The following is a 20,273-nucleotide window of genomic DNA, read 5'->3' as shown; positions in this document are numbered from 1 at the left end:
TCCCGTAGCCAACGCCATGCCATGGGCGGAGTTGAAAGAAATGCTGATGGCCGAGTACTGCCTGCAAGACGAAATCCAGAAAATGGAGCAAGAGTTATGGAATCTCACAGTCCGAAACTCTGACATTGATGCATACATATCAAGGTTTAGCGAACTGTCACTGTTGTGCCCTGGCATGATTACTCCAGAGGGAAAGAAAATCAAACGATTCATATGGGGATTAACCTCCCCAATTCAAGGAAATGAGATAGCTGCAAATCCTGAAACCTTCGACGGTGCCAAGAGGTTGGAAAAGAAACTGTACGACCACAACAACAAGAAGGGCGAGAAGCCACGGGAAACTGAAGGCAAGAAAGAGAGTGACAACAAGAAAGGAAAGAGTAACAAGAGAAAGGGACGACAAGGCTCAGAGTCGTCAAAGAAGCAACAAACAGTGACAGTCAATGCTGCAACCACCCAAGTTCCCTCCACACCACATGCTCCAGTCTCAGCTACTCCTAGTGCCCCTAGGCAGTATTCCGGGAATCTCCCAAAGTGAAACAAGTGCAGTATCCATCATAATGGAGAATGCATGGAGATTTATTGTACTGGTTGCAATCGAAAGGGTCACACGACAAAATATTGCAGGACCTATCCTCCCCAGAACCAGCAGCAAGGAAACAACAACAACAACAACCGCAACAACAACAACAACACCAACAACAGCGGCAACAATGTAGGACCAAGCCACACCTATTATGGATGTGGAAAGACTGGGCATTTCCGTCGAAACTGCCCCAACAACAACAACCCTGGGAATGGAGGAACAGGAAGAGTGCTGACCATGGGTCAGGGAGAAGTGGTTCAGGATCCCGCTGTTGTCACCGGTACATTTCTCCTAAACCACACTTATGCATGCATCCTCTTTGATACCGGGACAGAACGAAGCTTTGTGAGTAATAGATTCAAACACATGTTAAAATAGCAACCCTAGAAGCTCAATGAAACCTTTACGGTGGAAATGGCTAATGGGAAAACAGAATCCACTGGGGAAATCTACATCGGATGTACCCTAACCTTAAACCAACACGTCTTTCAAATAAACTTAATGCTTGTTTCCATTAGGAGTTTTGATGTGATTATCGGCATGGACTGGTTAAGCCCCCACCATGCTGAAATTATGTGTCACAAGAAGGCCGTTCGCCTTCACCTCCCAAATCTCGAAACCCTAATTATATATGGAGACAAACCCAGCACGAACATTCGCCTTATCTCGTGCATTAAGGCACATAAGTATCTACGAAAGAAGGACTTCACATTTCTGGCTCATATTATGGATAAGTCCAAAGAAGAGGTCAATATTCGAGACATCCCAGTGGCTTGCGAGTTTCCGGATGTCTTTCCCGAAGATCTTCCGGCGATACCCCCAGAAAGACAAGTCAAGTTCCGAATTGATCTCATGCCAAGAGCTACACTCATCGCCAAATCGTCCTATAGATTGGCTCCTGCAGAGATGCAAGAGCTGTCCAGCCAACTCAGCGAACTTTTGGACAAAGGATTCATCCGACCCAGTTTCTCACCCTAGGGAGCTCCGGTTCTCTACGTTAAAAAGAAAGACGGTTCCTTTAGGATGTGTATTGACTACAGAGAACTAAATAACCTCACTATCAAAAATCGCTATCCATTTCCGTGAATCGACAATCTATTTGACCAACTCCAAGGAGCAAGTTACTTCTCTAAGATAGATCTGCGATCCGGATACCATCAACTCAAAGTCCGGGAAGAGGATATCCCCAAAACCGCTTTCCGAACTTGTTATGGACATTATGAATTTGTCGTAATTCCCTTTGGTCTAACGAATGCCCCTGCCGCATTCATGGACCTAATGAATCGACTCTGCTAACCATTCCTCGACAATTTTGTCATCGTTTTTATCAACGATATTCTAGTCTATTCTCGAAGCGAAGAGAAGCATGGCCGACATCTCCGAAAAATCTTAGAAACCCTAAGAACGGAAAAGCTATACGCAAAACTCTCTAAGTGTGAGTTCTGGCTCCGTAGTGTGAACTTTTTGGGTCATGTTGTTAGTCAGGAAGGGATACATGTGGATCCTTCTAAGGTCAAAGCCATTTAAGGATGGGCGATCCCAACGACACCCACATAAATTCGTCAATATTTAGGTCTCGAAGGCTATTACAGGAGGTTCATTCAGAACTTCTCCAAAACAGCCAAGCCACTTACCTTGCTTACGCAAAAGGGTGTACCCTTTGAATGGAAGGATAAGCAATAAGCTGCATTCCAAACTCTGAAGCAAGCACTTTGCAGTGCACCGGTACTATCACTACCAGAGGGAATAGAGGACTTCGTAGTCTACTATGATGCATCAAATCAAGGTTTAGGCTGTGTGCTTATGCAGCGTGGGAAGGTGATAGCTTATGTGTCCAGACAATTAAAGACACATGAGGTGAATTATACAACCCATGATCTCGAATTGGGAGCTATGGTTTTCGCCTTGAAAATTTGGAGGAACTACCTTTATGGTACCAAGTGCACCATTTTCACGGACCACAAGAGTCACCAACACATTTTAAATCAAAAAGAGTTGAACATGAGGCAACGAAGATGGGTTGAACTGCTAAATGACTATGAGTGTGAAATGAAGTACCACCCAGGTAAGGCTAACATGGTAGCTGATGCCTTGAGTCAGAAAGAATACTCGAATCGTTGTGTGAAGACTCTCTCCATAACCATTCAATCCCACCTGACCTCGCAAATGAGAGCAACCCAGTTCGATGCCATGAAGGCAGAAAACAAAACAAGAGAAGCGTTATGTGGAATGGATAAGAATTTCGAAGTGAAGGAGGACGAAACATATTATTTCATGAACCGCATTTGGATCCCTAAACTTGGGGGATTTAGAGAAGTAGTCATGAATGAAGCCCACAAGACACGATACTCCATCCATCCGGGTTCAGATAAAATGTACTTGGATATCAAGCAACATTATTGGTGGCCCAACATGAAGGTAGAAATTGCCACTTATGTTAGCAAGTGCCTCACGTGTGCTAAAGTAAATGTGGAATATCAGAAGCCATCAGGATTACTACAACAACCAGTAATTCCCGAGTGGAAATGGGAAAGGATTATTATGGACTTTGTGACCAAACTACCCAATACAGCTGATGGTTTGGATACCATATGGGTAATAGTTGAGAGGTTGACAAAATCCGCTCTTTCCTGCCAAAAAAAGAGTCATACAAGATGGAACGATTGACAAGGACCTATATCAAGGAAATCGTGAGACTCCACGGAGTGCCACTATCTATCATCTCAGATAGAGATAGTAGGTTTACTTCACGCTTTTGGCAATCGCTTCAGAAAGCTATGGGAACACAACTGGACATGAGCACTGCCTACCACCCACAAACGGATGGTCAAAGCGAGCGAACCATTCAAACGCTTGAAGATATGCTCGCGCCTGTGTGATAGACTTTGGAAGGTCGTGGGATAACCACTTACCTTTGATCGAATTCTCGTACAACAACAATTATCACTCAAGTATCACAGGTGAGACTCAGCTAGCAAGAGGACAGACACCAGGCAATGCATTAACGAGACCAGAAATCATACGCGAAACGACCGAGAAGATAATTCAGATCAGAGCCCGACTACAAGCATCACGAGATAGACAGAAAAGCTATGCTGATAAACATCAAAAGCCCTTGGAATTTCAAGTCGGGGGATCGAGTGTTGTTAAAAGTGTCCCCCTGGAAATGGGTGATTCGTTTTGGGAAACGGGGAAAACTAAACTCACGATACATTGGACCCTTCGAGATTCTTGCCCGAGTCAGTCCAATGGCTTATAGACTGCAACTACCCGCTAAGCTCAACATTATACACCCCCTGTTCCATGTTTCCAATTTAAAGAAGTGCTTATCCGACGAAACTTTCGTCATTCCATTAGAAGAAATCAAAATCAATGAGAATCTCCTGTTCATCGAAGAACCAGTTGAAATCATGGACAGGGAAGTGAAGCGTACTAAGCAAAGTCGCATTCCGATTGTCAAAGTTCGGTGGATCGCAAAACATGGACCAGAATTCACATGGGAACGCGAAGACCAGATGAAGCAGAAGTATCCTCACTTATTCTCGAATTCTCGAATCTAGCTTTAAAAAGAATTTCGGGACGAAATTCCCTCTAATAGGGGGATGATGTCACAACTAGGAATTCTGATACGTTGTAAACACTTAACAAAGAAAGACATGGTAGCTAAAACTAGAAAACATGTATGGTGTTTATTCAATGACAACAAAATTCCATCAAATACCTTATATAAACATTCAAATAGGCAACAAAAGATGGAAACCCAAAAAATCCCGGTTTAAGTCCATTTTGGACTAGGATTTTCTTATTGCCTTATTGGGCCTAATGGACCAATAAGCTTCCAATTTGACTATTTTGGGCTTTGAACTCTTAAATGGGCTCTAATTGGACCCACTTTCATTTATTTTAACATTTTGGGACATAATGGGCCTAGCATGAAATAAAAAACCCTTATTGGGCCATAACAAATCTAATTAACCTAATTGGGCCATAAAACCTCTTAAGGGCCCATTGGGCCGAAAACCATTAACTTGGGCTTCACATTAGGAGACTTAAGCACTAAAGGCCCAAATCCTTTTATCTTCTTCTTATCTCTCGGCCCAAGTAGAAAAAAAGGAAATTAGAGGATTAAGGAGGATTAGCCACCTCCTTATTACCTATGGGATTTCCATGCAAAACATCACATGTCTCCATGCACCATCCCTTCACCTCTCTCTTCTCCTTTCTTCGTCCTAATTCTCGGCCCAAAAGAAAGAACACCCACACACAAATCACTTAAGTTTTCTCTCAAGAACACCAACATATCTCCTCTTCTTCATCAAAAAATTTCGAGATTTAGGGCAATACAAGGAGGTTATTCCATAAGGATCATCATCATTGGTAAGTTATTGTGTAGATCCATAACCTAGTCTCTTTATTTCATCAAAACTTCTTCCTAACTTATACAATCTTCATGATCTACTCCTTAGAAGCTTCTTAAGATTGAAATCAACCCAAGAAAGCTTGCTATGGTCGAAAAATAGCAACAAACTCTTCCCTTTTCTTCTTCAAATCGAAAACAACAAGCAAAGGTGAGTTCATACCCCTCTCTTTTCGGTTTTCCTAAGTTTTATGGGGGAGAATACAAGTAAAATGTGTAGATCTATGTGTATGTGTATGTTATGTGTGATTTCATGTATTTATGTGGTAAATATGTAACAAAAATGAAAGAAATCTCGAGATCTATAGCTCTAGGAGGAAGATAAACATGATCTAAGATATATTACACTAAACAAGTCAAGAAAAATTACCCTCTGAGGTGATAATAAACATATTGCAACATAAAACTCATTTTTGGGCTTAATTTGTCAAATAAACAAAAGTTGAGTTGAAAGTTGTCATTCACGGTTTTCCTAAGGACTAAAACAGTCAAAATAGTAAAAATAAATGTTTTTATGAATATCATACTCTTTAAAGGGCTAGAAATGTAATTTGTAGCTTAATGGACCAATTTTTGGGCTTTTCGACGCATAGAGTCAAAAAAATTGCGAAAAATATGATTTTCAAGGGATTGAAATGGTAAACTTATAAAAACAGGGGGTTAAACGGTAAACAAAACTAATTTAGGGGTTAAAAGGATTTCTTTTCCAAACAAGGATAAAAAAATGTAAACTTTTTGGATTTTTGGCCAAAATTGTAAAAGTTTCGAAAAGTTTGGGATTTAACTGAAAAACTGTTTACTGGAGGGGCTGAAACTGCCAAAGAATAAATTTTGAACTAAAAACATCACTTAAACAAGTCTATGGGTCAAAAAAATGGTTTAAGGGCCTAAAATGTCTTTTTTTTTTAAAAAAAATAAAAATAAAATAAGGGACTAAAATTGTCATTTTTATTAAAGAAGGGATGAAAAGGTCAAACCAGTATTTTGAACAACTTATTGTATTATTAAGATATTTGAGTCAAAAATACCAAACTACAACTCATGAAAATAGAAAGATGAATATACGTATAATTCCAAATATCGTTATAAACAACCGACCGACCTTGTGCCGATACAAAATTAACAATTGTTCAATCAAACTTTCCGAAAATTATACTATACCTAAAACAAGTAAATATTCAAATCTTTGGGCTGGAAAGTCTCAAATCATGCTTATTGATTCTTCGTGACCCATTAACATAACTTTTGAGCCCAACGATAAAAATAAATGTTTATTGGGCCTCTTTTGACCCAATTATATGCTTAAGGGACCCTTAATGACTTTCAAGTGCTATTGGGCCTCAGTGGCCCATTAGCATTGCTAGTAAGGTCCAAATAAATCAAATGCGAAATGGGCCAACGTGTCCTTCGTATACCGAACAGCCTTAAATAATACACAGAATTAGCAGGACCTTGTAATCCTCTTCTCCTCGTTTGTTAGGCTTACATTCAATTAAGTAAACAAATACAGGTCGTTAATAAATGGTAATCAAATTCAATTTGGATTCAGTGAGTAATAACGAGCGGCACCTTTATGGGTTGTTTGTAGTCTGTAGTTATAATCAAAGTCACCTGGAGGGAGAGCGAGAGTTTGTATATAGATCTATATAGGGGTGACTCCCCCACACCTCAGCTGTTCGCTACAGTTAAACTCGCCCAGTCTAGGGTGACAAAATCTTAAGATCAATTCTGGCGTTCGTTAGAAAGCCAAGACATACGAACTAGTCATTATCATGCATGGTTATAACGACTCACATAAATAAATCCAACATTATCCGAGTAACAAGGAAAATTATAATCATTCGTTGTAATGGCATAACAATTCGAAACAATTATATTATATTATGTTATCGGAAAACATCGGGTTTTCCGAGGAGATCAACACCATCCACTCGTACTTTTCAATAATTATCATGCAAAACTTTTCATTTATACACGCTTTGAAATCACTCATGTACAAAACTATGGATCTTCACACTTTGGTATAAACAATTGTCTTTTCAGAAAATATCAGATTTTCTGGGTTTTATAAACTATACAAACATTTTCAAAACAACCCTGCTTATGAACTCACCAACATTCCATATGTTGACGTTTTTCAAAATAACTTGTATTCTCAGGTAACAGGTAAGCTGAGGAGTAGTACCAAGTATGTTAGGGTGTTATGCTTTTGAAAACTTTCAAACTATTTATGATATGAATATGTAATATTTAGACAATGTACTTGATGTGAACAATGTCAGTTGTAATGTATTAATGCATGGTGAAGTTTATGTTATGTTTCATGTATATTCATTGTGATGATATTCAATTTGAGTCACGCGAGCTCTCGGACGTTTCCGCCGTCTGGTTCGGGGTTGTGATAGTTTTACCCAAAATTTTCTAGTTATCACATATAGTAATTGATGTATAATATATGTGTGAGAAAAACAAAGCAGAAAAAATGATGTATGGTGCTCGAAATGTCAAAAGATAAGACAGGTCCGTCGGAATTCTGTCGGTAATTACCAACAGAATATCATTAGCCATCGCTAATCCGTTAGTAACTACCGACGGATTTTCGACGGACCTGTTTAATTTTTCACTTTTCGAGCATCATACGTCGATTTTTCTGATTTCTTTTTCTCACACACATATAATACATCAATAAGTACACATTTTATAAATTATAGCTGATATACACATACGTACTTTCATGTACACCTTCGGGACCAACATTTTAAATCTTATTTTCAAGTTTTTGATGACTAAACATGGTTTTTATGGCTTTATCTTCCTCACACCATTATTATACATCAATACTATATTTTATTATTATTATTATTATTATTATTATTATTACTACCAATAACCAAGGCCAGCTCGAAGATTTTAAGGGTCCTGTGCTAAGAAGAAAAAATAGGGACCTAAATAAATTAACTAAAAAGGAACATATGAAATTTTATAAAAAGTTCAAGGGTTAATTATGTAACGCCTGAAAATTGATTTGTTAAACATATTGTAAGGAGGAGTTGAGTATAAAATATATAGCATAAAGTAATGGCAAAAATTGTAACTTGAATTTCAAACATCAAAATGTTGTGCACAAGAATTGAACAACCTACACTTGATTCAAAATATAGAATGCGCTTATGCCAATTGGGCTACCTACACTTTATGTAAAACCTTGAATAAATTCATAAATGTTTAGTTATTAAATATATAATTTAATTAAAATTCGGGCCCTATTTTTTTTCGGAGCCCTGTGCGACTGTACGTCTTGCCCTGCCTTAAAACCGAGCCGACCAATAACTAGATAAATAGTAGTTAATAATAATAATTACATTTTTTCGTTAAAAAAGTAAATGATTATTTATTTACTAATACTAATAGTTATGAAAAATAGTAATTAATAATAATTATAATATTATTTTAATTAAATAAGTAAATAATTATTTTAATTACTAATATTTTTAATAGTAATTAAACTATTTTTAAATACTAATACTAATAAAAATGTGGATTTATTTGGTTGATAATAATAATATTTTAATTATAAAAGTTAATAGTTAATTACTATTATTAATAATAATTGAGTTATTTTTATAATAATATTAATAAAAAAGGTTTACTTATTTCCTAAAACAACATTTACGTTGATAATTTATAATTCCATAATTATAAGTAATAACAAAATTACTTATAGTATAGTAATTAGTAAATTGAATTTTATATATATATATATATATATATATATATATATAATTTTAAAAAGAAAGAATTACACAATTAATAATGCTAATAATAAAAATAATTGAAACATTTTTTAAATATTATTATAAAAAAGGTTGATTTATTTTTTAAAAAAACAATTCCGTCGGAAATCCGTTGGTGATTACTGCCGTAATACCGACGGATGGCGAAAGTCTAGTATTTCGTTTACATTCCGTCAGTAATCAACCGACAGATTTCTGCTGAAATTGTTTTTTTATAAAATAAATCAACTTTTTTTTATAATAATACTCTAAAAATATTTCAATTATTATTATTATTATTATTATTATTATTATTATTATTATTATATACGTGTGAAGAAAGCTAATTTAATTTGATTTTACAATTAATTTAATATTTTATTTTTACTGTTTTTTTTAAATTAATTCAACTTTACTTTATAATTAATTTAATATTACTAAAAGTACGTTGCTATTAATAACCTAATTAAGCTAAAGTCGTAATGACCAACATTAAGTCACTAACCAAATTAAACACTTTACAATATAAACAATAGCATCTAATTACAAAAACTATAACTTATCAATTAAGAACTTTATCACTTCATCTCATATACACTCAAACTATTAAACATAAATATCATGTAATCATTCTTTCAGTTCTAATTTTCATTTCATTTTAGACACACAATACAAATGTATACATCTAAAGACAAAATCAAACATCATAGAAAATCAAAATCAAACATACAATTCCAATTTTCATCAAATTCCATACAATCATACCTTATAGCACCTTATATTTTAGACATCAAATTTCACTTTCATACAAATGTATACATCTAAATACAAAATCAAACATCATTCTTAATTTCATTTTCATGGCAATACATCACAATGAGCATAAACAAATCATGCCTAACTTCATTTTCATTTTCATGTCAAAACACATTTTCATACCTCAAAATGCATATATATATATATATATATATATATATATATATATATATATATATATATATATATAAACAATCAACCAAACAAAATATCAGAAAAATTATATATCATGGTGTATTGAAAGAAAAGAAAATCATAAACTTCATTCACTCATGTACACACTGTGTTAAGCTGGAAAAAAACAAAAAAATTACCTCAAAATCCGTGGTGAAGATAGCACAATAACCGGAAATCGTTTTCTCCGGCGGTGGTGAAGCTTGTTGTCGGCCGGCTGTGATTTAGAGCTCCAACAACCGGAAACAAATACCCCAAAATCGGAAAAAAAACTCAAGCTACAACAAATTAAGAAGAAATCAAGGACCAAGAAACTTACCTTTAGGTTGCCGATGATGCGGAGTGGCCGGAAATCGCCCTGCGTTGTAGAAGGTTGAGAGGAAAAACGAGGTGCAGGTGTGACTGCAAAATGAACGTTGATACGAGTTTTGTTACCGGGAAACCCTATACCGACGATAAGTTGTCGGTATAGGTAAAGGAGAAACGACGTCGTCCCATTTTACATCATTAAAAAAATAAATAAATAAAAGAAATAGTTTTCCCGACAACATATTCTCTGGACAGATATTCACATGGATCGGTCCTACATTTTGCGGATGATAAGTCGTCGGTCGGTATAGGAGTAGGAAACGACATCGTTTTACTTTTCCACGACACAGATTAAAAATATATCAAAAATATTTTTTTAACAACCTATACCGACAACATGTTGTCGGCATAGGTGGACGAAAACGACGACGTTTTTATTTTCTGTCACAAAGAATATAAATAAATCGAAAATATTCTTTTAATATCTTATAAAGACGACATCTCGTCTGCATAGGTATTGGACATACCGCCAGTTTTTTGCCCCTTCCCGACCGGTCTATACTTACGACTTCTTGTCGGGATAACGTTTATGGTCAAAGTTGGAAAACGTTTTACCGACGACCTGTCCTCTGGATAAGTGTCGTCTCCATAGGGCTCGATCCTTGTAGTGGAAAATGACGTACAACCAAGGTACAACTTTGTTTCAGTCTCCTCAAACACTTCTACAAATTCATTGTCTACACCACCTCTTTTTGCATCAGAATTTCCTTCATTTGTATTTTGCGCCCCTACAATGTCATTGAGGGCATCAACAATCTCATTCATCATTGGACCTACCTCATCTAAAACCGGAGCGTCTACTTCACCATGAAAAATCTATGTGTTGATATGACTGTTGAAACCCTTTCCTTTCCTATATATGGGCATGTATTCTATCCAACGTGTGAAACGACATATTGTTCTATTACTGTCGACATGTTCCTTGGCAATATCAATGAAGTTATTAAGACCATCCAGAATTCATTAGAGTTGCGATTCCAATGTAATGCAACTTTTATCAATATCCATACTGTTCTATTATTATAAGTTAGATAATGTATGTAACAACCATAAGCATAATAAATTTAGAACAATGTTGTTTGTAAATATTATAATTAGGCAGAAAAATATATTAAAAACGAACAATAAAATCTACTACCACTATTAGAAAACTGGGCAATTTCCGACGACCATATTCGTCAAAAATCCGTCGCTAAAGCCTATTTCCGACGGAATACCGACGAAATTAGGTTTGTCGTAAAAAGCCCGTAGGTAAATCTTACCGACGGAATTTGTTATGAATTTTCGACGGATAGTGACGTCCATATTTGGGGCGGCAACTCTTGACCCAACCCGTAACCCGACATTGACCCAACCCGAAAATAGACGGGTTTGGGTTTAGATTTTTGACCCGCCAACCCACCAACCCGTTTGTTTTATGGGTTGGGTTGGGTTATCTGTTTGGGTTCGCGGGTCAACCCACCAATATATATATATATATATATATATATATATATATATATATATATATATATATATATATATATATATATATATTACATTTAAAAAAATGATATACTTAATTATTAATGAAATTTGATTTCCATCCATATTCGTAATATTATGTATAATTGTATTCCTTCAGTATTCGTATGTGACTAATCTGCATTTGCGGTTCGTTAATCAGAAAAAGAAAAAAAAATACATGTCGTTATTTTCACGAGTCACGAACAAAGAACACATCCATTTTCAATGAATGTTTTCATTTTTCATTTTTATTTGGATGTTATTGACTTTATGAATTTATGTTTAAAACCTTTTTTTTATGTTAATTACATTAATCATTTTATGAATTTAAGTTGAAAAAACCTCATTTTTTTTTAAATGTGTTGCTTGTTTATTAAACGAGTTATATGGGTTGGGTTTGACCCATTAACTTGTAAACCAACGAACCCATATACTTAAACGGGTATATGGGTTGGGTTGGGTTGAGGTTTCCAACCCACCAACCCGTGACCCGCCAACCCGTCAACCCATATATTATATGAGTTGGGTTGAGTTTATGTTTTCTGACCCGCCAACTCGCCAACCCGAACCCAACCCAATTGTTAGGCCTAGTCATTATTAGTAATTGATGTATGCCGTCGGTAGTCACCGACGGAATTTATTTTCGTCGCTATTTTGTCAATATTCCGTCACTAAAATTAGGGTTTTTATATTTGTCACAATTCCGTCGGAATTTCGTCACTAATTTCCGATGGAAAAATTCCGTCACTAATTTCCGTAGGAATTCATCCAATTTTCTAGTAGTGTACCCTCATCAAATATAAACTATACATCAGAATGTTTAAAACCAAAAGTTTTGACAAGTGTGCATCAATTACTTAATCAAATTAAGAGTCGGGTAATTTGATTTAATTATCTTTTTAATATAACATTAACCACCTGCTTTAAACCAAAATTTTGATAAGTATGCATCAATTACTCAACAAATTTAAGTGTTGTATAATTTGATTTAACTATCTTTTTAATGTGACATTAACCTCCTGCTTTGAAGCTTTTTATGATAATATTATGTGAGTTATTTTTTGACTTTCTTAACAAAGACGATGGTCTGATTGTGCCTATATTCAAATAAAATTGGTTTTGACTTTTTTAAAAATAAAAGAAAAAACTCACGAATACATGCATACATACTCTTGAAAAAGAAAAAGAATTAACTTCCAGTTCTATTTCTCCTTTGTTGCTGTAGTTTTTCACTTTTGAACAATAAGACAATCAACAACAATCATTGGTGAGTACTTACTAATTTCTAGTGTTTTTTCAAATTTTAGTCAAACTTCAAATTTTGCTTCAAAACCCAAAACCAATGGCCAACAATGATTCAAAACCTCATAGACAATTCCTCAAGCTTAAGATTATGTTTATAAAATTTTACAACAACCCTAATTTCAGAATCAACCATTGTGTGGGAATATCACATAAAATTAAGGGATGATGGAGACGGGAAGAAATTTGGGACATGTGGGATTGATTTGGCATTTAAAGGTTATGGATACTTGGAAAATATAATAGAGAACTAGAAGCAGAAAGCATTGTTTCAAAAATCCAGATGTAGCAGCGTATTTAAAATACATATAAAAAAGAAGGGTGAGAGAGCTTATCGAAAGTGAAAGAGACGCTGAAGGGGGGAAGACGCCGTATAGGTGAGCGGACGCCGGAAAAGAGGTCATAGGTGCACGTGAGGCACAAACAAAGGGTATAAGGGTTTTTTTGAGAACGAAGGATGGAACTTGGATGTCGACTAAAGCCCAACATATCCCATTTAGATCATTAAAAAAATATAATATAAATTCTATATTTAGCGATAAAAATTTGTCTCTAACTAAAAAATATAATGTTGCTACAAATATACTAAAATATTTAAAATGACGCCTAAATTTCAGCTGCAAGATGTTGTCTCAAAAAGTATATAAAAAACACGGTTACCTGCAAAAAATTTCCACTTATCTTTTATATGCAAATTGTCGTCGGGAAAAAAAAAAAGAGATTTTCAAAATTTTATTAGCGACAATATGTCCTCTCTAAAAGTGAGTTCTTAGGCTAAAAGGTTGTTTTCTTGTAGTGCTCCGCCAATTAAGTAGCAGACATTCTTACCAAACCTCGTGGAACAACTCGTTTTCGATCCTTACTTGAGAAGATGGGTGTTCAAGATCTTCACGATCCATCTTGAGGGAGTAAAGAATATTGATTTTGATTTGGTTTCCTTATTCTATTTTGTCTACTAATCTAGTTTCCTTATTTTATTTTTACTTGCTATTCAAGCAATATTCATGTATATATTTTCAATGGTTCTTCAATCATAATAAAACGTCAGGAACCCAATTCTTCCTATTAACCTTTTCTTGTTTTCTTTAGAGAATGTAGTTATTTGGTGATGAAATTATTCTAAGAGTCGAGTATTATTTTGAACGGGAGAAATCTTTATTTTGTAGCACTTGCCCTAAAAGTTGAAGATTTAATTTTCTCAAAGACGATCAACCTACAAGCCTCATTAGTTGTCAAAACGCATTTATTGGCAAACTTTTGGTTTACGGCTTATGTGAGATTATTGGTGATGTAATATGCATATAACAATGCCTTTATTAAAGGCTATCAAAGTTTATGGCCCATTAATTTCAAATGTAGTTATCGAATGGCACAAAGAGCATAAAAAGAATCATATGGTCTTCCAAGTTGATTTTGAGAAGGTTTTTGATTCCCCTCGTTGAGATTATTTGGATAAAGTTCTTTAAAAGTTATTTTCGTGATGAATAACATTAGTGGATTTGATCCCTGATTTCCTAATTCCAAATAAAGAGGGCGTTGAACAAGCTGATCTATCATCTCTATTTTTATTTATCATTTCTATGAAAGGGATTCATGTAGTTTTGGATGGGTCAATTTCTAAAGATGTTTTTCATGGAGCCAAGGTTGGAAGAAATGAATTGACTATCTCTTATTCTTTTCCTATGCAGATAACGCAATGTTTTTTGCCAAGTGGTTGTGTGAAAGTGCAAGATGTATTGTGAAAAACTTTGGTGCCTTTTCCTTGCATCGGGGCTTAAGAGTTAAGATAAACTTACAAAAACTAATTTAAATTGGGTTTGGGTTTGATGTTAATGAAGTTGATACTTGAGTGCTTTGCAAAAGTGTTTGTGGTGAGAATAAGCAATAAGCTTTAAGAAACGGAGGAATGTTTATTAAAATTAGCTTATTTAACTTATCCCCACCACAATAAGCTGATTTTTAAAGATTTCAATCAAAATACTTAAAAGATTCCAATCAAAATACTTAAACTTAGCTTATTGTGATGGGAATAAACAGTAAGCAATAAGCATCCTCTTTATGTGTAAAAGTTTTAGAGAAAATGACAAAAATAGCCAATTACACTAATTGCATTACAAAAATAGCCAAAAAAAATCGAGATTACATATATAGCCACCCATTTCGCAGATGAGAAGGTCCCATCTGCGAAATGGGTGATTTTTAGGTATAAAAACGTTTTTTTTTTTTTCATTTTTCACCATTTTCTACACAAAAACTCTCTTTAACTTTGGGCTTCTCTCGGAATTTTGGCTAGTTTTTGAAGAAAATGGAGGATTATGTCAATAATTCCGCAAATATGGTTAGATTTTAACTCTTTTAATGTTTAAAGGTTTTTTTTTTTTTTTTTTTTTTTTTTTTTTTTTTTTTATCAATTGTTGTATTATTTTGTGTTAAAAAAGGGTAATTTTGATGTGTTTGATAGTTTTAGTATACTTGAAGTTTAAATGCAAGTAAAGACAAGTAGAGACTGCGTAGATAATGTTTACAATTTGTTATTTTTGTAGTTTTTTTAGTTGTTGTATAACCTGAAATCTTGTAAATTTTTATCCTATAATTGTTTATATAAACTGCAAAATAGTCGTTTGTATATATATTTGTCGTATAAGTATAACATTTGTATAAGTTGAAAATTTGTCGTATATATATTGTTAGAAATTGTTTTTATTTGTCGTATAAGTTGAAAATTTTGTATAAAGTAGTCGTATAACTTGCAAAATTGTTAGTTTGGTTGTCGTTTTATTTTTAAATTTTTTTGTTTATATGGTTATATAATGTTAGTTTTAATTAGAAAGATAAAAATTGTTTATATATTTGTTGTTTAAGTTGAAAATTTGTTTAAGTTGAAAAAATGTTTAAGTTGAAAATATTTATATAATTATGTATGATATTGTTTTCTATCGTAAATATATTTGTTGTATAACTTGGAAAATTGTTTTTATATGTGTATGTTATTGTTTTTTTATCGGAAATATATATTAGTAATTAAGAAAGTATTTGCAGTTCGTAATCATATATTTAAAAAAAAAAATATATTTTTTAGTTATCTAATTTGTTTTTGTGTTTTTTTTTTTGCAGCATGATTTTAGTTTAATGAATACGAAAGCCTTTGCGAACCTAAAAGGCTCTGGCGGTAACATATGGGAAGTCTTTGAAGTTTTAGATGATGCCCGACGTGCTATTTTCAGAAATACCGTCTTTGGCTATTTTATTGATGTCCCTCGTTTACAAGGGGACGCTTTATTGTTTCATAAAATGTTCCTTCATCAGATCCGGCCGGACCCTGTTTTATCTCCAGATGGAATAAAACGTTTATATTTTCGAGTAGGCAATACCAAAATGGTTTATGGGCCGGAAGAGTTTTGTTTGATTACTGGCTTCAATTTTGGGGAGTATCCAAAAAACATTGGGAGAAAAGGGTCGGAAAAATTAATAAGCAGTAAAAAAAGATGTTTACTGCGTGAACGGCTATTTCCGGACCATACTAATAGTTCGGTGAAAATCGGCGACCTGAAAAGTTTAATTTTAAATCAAACATTCCTAGCACTTGACGACCTTGATGCAGTTAGAGTATGTTTGATATACATTTTGTGTGAAGGTTTTTTGGGCAAAGAAGTTAACGATCCGGTGCCACAAGATTGGTTTTATTTGGCTGAGAATTTGGATCTCTAGAATAGGTATATTTTCTTTACGTTAAAAGTTCTATTTTATTAAAGTTATAATTTATATAATAATCAATTTTTTTTTTTTTTGTTTTGTTAGCTTCGCTTGGGGTAGCTATCTATGGGATTTTACTTATGTTGACCTTGAGGATACGTGGAATAAGATACATCATTATTTATCACTTCCTGATCGTGGTCAAACTTTAAAGTATTCCGTCTCAGAATTTATGGCTCCAATTAGGGTATAAAAATTTTCTTATATTTAAATTGTTTTATTGTTATATTTTTTTATTTTAATTTTAACTTTTATTACTGTAATTGTACAAAATTGTAGATATGGATATATGAGATGATTCCGGCTGTTCGTGCATGTGGATTTGCATTGAGAAAAAATAAAGACTTGCCTCGGATGAAAAGATGGAGCGGAACAAAAAAATTGAAATGGGTTGACGTGGACAAGATTTGGTCAAAGATGCAGGTTTAAAAATATTTCGTTTATTATTAATAAAGTTGATTATTATAGTTTTATATGCATTTTTAATATGTTTAATTTTTTAGGAGGGGCTACCACCAAGACAAAACATGTTACCGGGTGATGGTGAGATGACATCTTTTTATTATATGTCATTTCAAGAGTATGTATATGGTGAAGGGAAAGCAGTTCCATCCCCAGTACGGGACCATTTTAGGAGACAAGACGAATCTTCGTCTAGTATGTCGTCCAGTGGTCGCTCTCATGGTAGAGGTCGGGGCAGTGGGAAACACAAGCTAGACGAGGTGTTGAAACGGCTACATGCACTGGAGCAGCATGTGTTTATGAACCGACAACCTACAGAGGTTTTTTTTGAAGAAGTGAATAATGAACAATTTTGGAACGACATTATTTTTGAGGAACCGACAGTGTCACAAAGAAATTATGATGAACAGGTTAGTTACACGCTACATTATTTATTAAATTTTATTAACATATATGAATACCTGTGTTCATATTTTATATTTGAAAATATAGGTTGTGCAAGATGAAGTGATGAATAAAAACAATACAACTCAAAATGTTTTTGGTGATACTCAAGACGACAAGGTTGTTATAGATGTTACCTTTACGATTTTAATAATTACTTTTTAATAAAGTGTATTTTGTTATTAAGTAAAAAATTATATTTTTAATGTAGGTGTTGGAGGAGAGTACTCAGTATGCGGGGAACAAATTTGATGATGATGTGTGTGATGTAAACGATTATAGTGAAGTTAAAGAGGTTATTATATAGTTACATTAATATTAATATTTTGTTTATTTAGATATTATTGCTTATTAAATTATGTGTATTTCGTTATTAAGTATAAAGTATTATCTTTAATGTAGGAGTGGGAGGAGAGGAATGACAATGCAGGGAACAAATTTGATGATGATGTGCCGGATGAAGACGAACTTATAATAATGGGAAATGTAGATTATTTTCATGATGATGATGATGACAAAGAAGTTACACCCGATAAACCTAGGAGTCGAAAACCATCACAATTTTTATGCACTCCTTACACCGAGGTATTCGTTTTATTTATAAACTGATGATTTTATGTTTATGTGAATTATCTGAAAGATATACATTTAAACATTTGAATATTGTTTTTAGTTGCACACGACACCGAAACAAAAAAGAAGAACAAAAAAGAAGGTTGGTATGAAATCAACAAGCCCCGTTCCTCCTCCAGTTTTTGGTGTTGCTCATGACTTCTCCATGTTGCGCCTGCAACCTTACGTAGCAGGCGGTGAGGATGTCATCCAAAATTATGTATTGCATTCATACGATGTGCAACATCGTTTGTTTAATTTCGTGTTAGATAGAGATTTTTGGAGCTCATTGTTTGGGCATACACACGACGGATGGTTGGAGTCAGCGGTAAATAAATTATTAATTAATTCTTTTAAAAGTTAATTGTTTTTTAGTCAATAACAAAAGTATCATGTGTGCAGCATATAACCATTTGGTACCGACTTTTGATGGAGAGACGGTTTGAGAGCGACCGGCATACAATAATGCCTCCAAATTTTTTTGTTTCTCATGCTTTGGAAGAAGGACAGGACTGGAGGGCGTTTATGGCTAGTATTGCTACATACCCCAACTTCATGGTTGCTTGGTGGGATGTTGATACGGTAAACTTAATAGTTTATATTGAAAATAATATCGTTTTTTTGTTATGTTTTTGTATTGTGATGTAAATAAACATAATTTTATTTTCTGATCCTTATACAGGTCTTATTGCCGATTCATTCATCCCCTAATCATTGGCTATTTGGGGAACTACGATTAGCGTCAATGGAAGTGCATATTTATGACAGTCTTGGTAGAGGTGCTTATGAAAAATTCCAATCCGAAGGAATCTTTTCCAAATTTGAACGTCGGGTGGCAAATTATTTGGACAAGATTAAGTATTGGGCGCGGAGGAACATCCCAAGGATTCCATTGAATATGCAATTCATTTATGAAGAAAACGTTCCCCAACAAAGTAGTCATTTGGGAGATTGCGGTGTTTTTCTTTGTATGTTTATGGAGCAATTGGTTTCAGGTCAACCAATACGTGTTCTTATTGACCCAAAGAACGCAGCTTTAGAGTTCCGTCTCCGGATGGCAAAAATTATTTGGGGGTCTAGTCTTGCTCCTCTGTAGTTGGATTATATAAATGTATATACAAATTAATGTTGGATTTCATTATTAGTTTATCATTATTAGTTTATCTTTAGAGTTTACAAAAAATATAACGTTACGACAATTACAACAATTTAATGACCTACTAATTACTTATCAATAAATTCAACATAAGAACGACCACAACATCTGTTTTAACGTTACAAATACAACAATTTATTGACCTAACAACTTCAAAACCATAAAAACAATATTGAAAAGCTTACAACTTGTAAACAAGAACTGCCAAGAACAACACCCAACTACAAACCAACGCTATCTTTAACTTCTTATTTTCTGATTGAAAGAGCTTATTAGAGTTAGCTACTTTAGCTATTACCATAGAAGATTGGTCCTTCTCTTCATCAACCCAACTGATAAACCCGCATTTTGGTCCCTGTTAAATTTAATATCCACAGTAAGAAAATAAATTTGTGTGATGTAAACACGAGGGTTTAAATTTGAATGACGGTAAGAACATGATACCAAATACGGGCAAGCGTAGAACAATCTTCCTAGGTTTTTAGATGTACCCGAAATCCTAACGATACGTTCTCCTCCACAATTGCAGTATGCCATTAGCCTTCTTATTCTTTTAAATCGGAGTTACTTTCTCAGTTAAATTTTTTCATAATGAGTGACACCCATTTATAGAATAAATCATATTACGGACAATTCTTTTTGACTATGAAATAAACTGGTTTGACTATGAATTCAAAAAGTTCAACTATGGAATGCAGACAAGTACATTTTGTAGTATTGTCATGTCGGTCAGTGAAATTTGACTATGAAATGAACTGGTTTGACTATGAATTCAAAAAGGTCAACTATGAAATGCAGACAAGTACATTCTGTAGTATTGTCATGTCGGTCAGTGAAATTTGACTATGAAATGAACTGGTTTGACTATGAATTCAAAAAGGTCAACTATGAAATGCAGACAAG

General features: G+C 34.1%; 1 protein-coding gene across 1 annotated transcript in view; it reads left to right on the top strand.

The window, feature by feature from the left end:
* The window catches only part of LOC145095979 (uncharacterized), a 37,747-nt gene extending 19,151 nt beyond the window's left edge, over window positions 1-18,596 (top strand). Inside the window, exons 4-9 of the mRNA XM_079033779.1 lie at window positions 16,058-16,174; window positions 17,200-17,568; window positions 17,814-17,897; window positions 18,005-18,187; window positions 18,276-18,535; window positions 18,590-18,596. Of these exons, the coding sequence (XP_078889905.1) occupies window positions 16,058-16,174; window positions 17,200-17,568; window positions 17,814-17,897; window positions 18,005-18,187; window positions 18,276-18,535; window positions 18,590-18,596 (1,020 nt within the window). The remainder of the gene's footprint in view (window positions 1-16,057; window positions 16,175-17,199; window positions 17,569-17,813; window positions 17,898-18,004; window positions 18,188-18,275; window positions 18,536-18,589) is intronic.
* Window positions 18,597-20,273: the final 1,677 nt, after the last annotated feature.

Source organism: Lactuca serriola, chromosome 3, assembly GCF_051521515.1.
Source record: "Lactuca serriola cultivar US96UC23 chromosome 3, Lser_US96UC23_V15, whole genome shotgun sequence".
NCBI lineage: Eukaryota > Viridiplantae > Streptophyta > Magnoliopsida > Asterales > Asteraceae > Lactuca > Lactuca serriola.
Note: the sequence above shows the minus strand (reverse complement) of the source record. Positions and strands in the feature narration are given on the sequence as shown.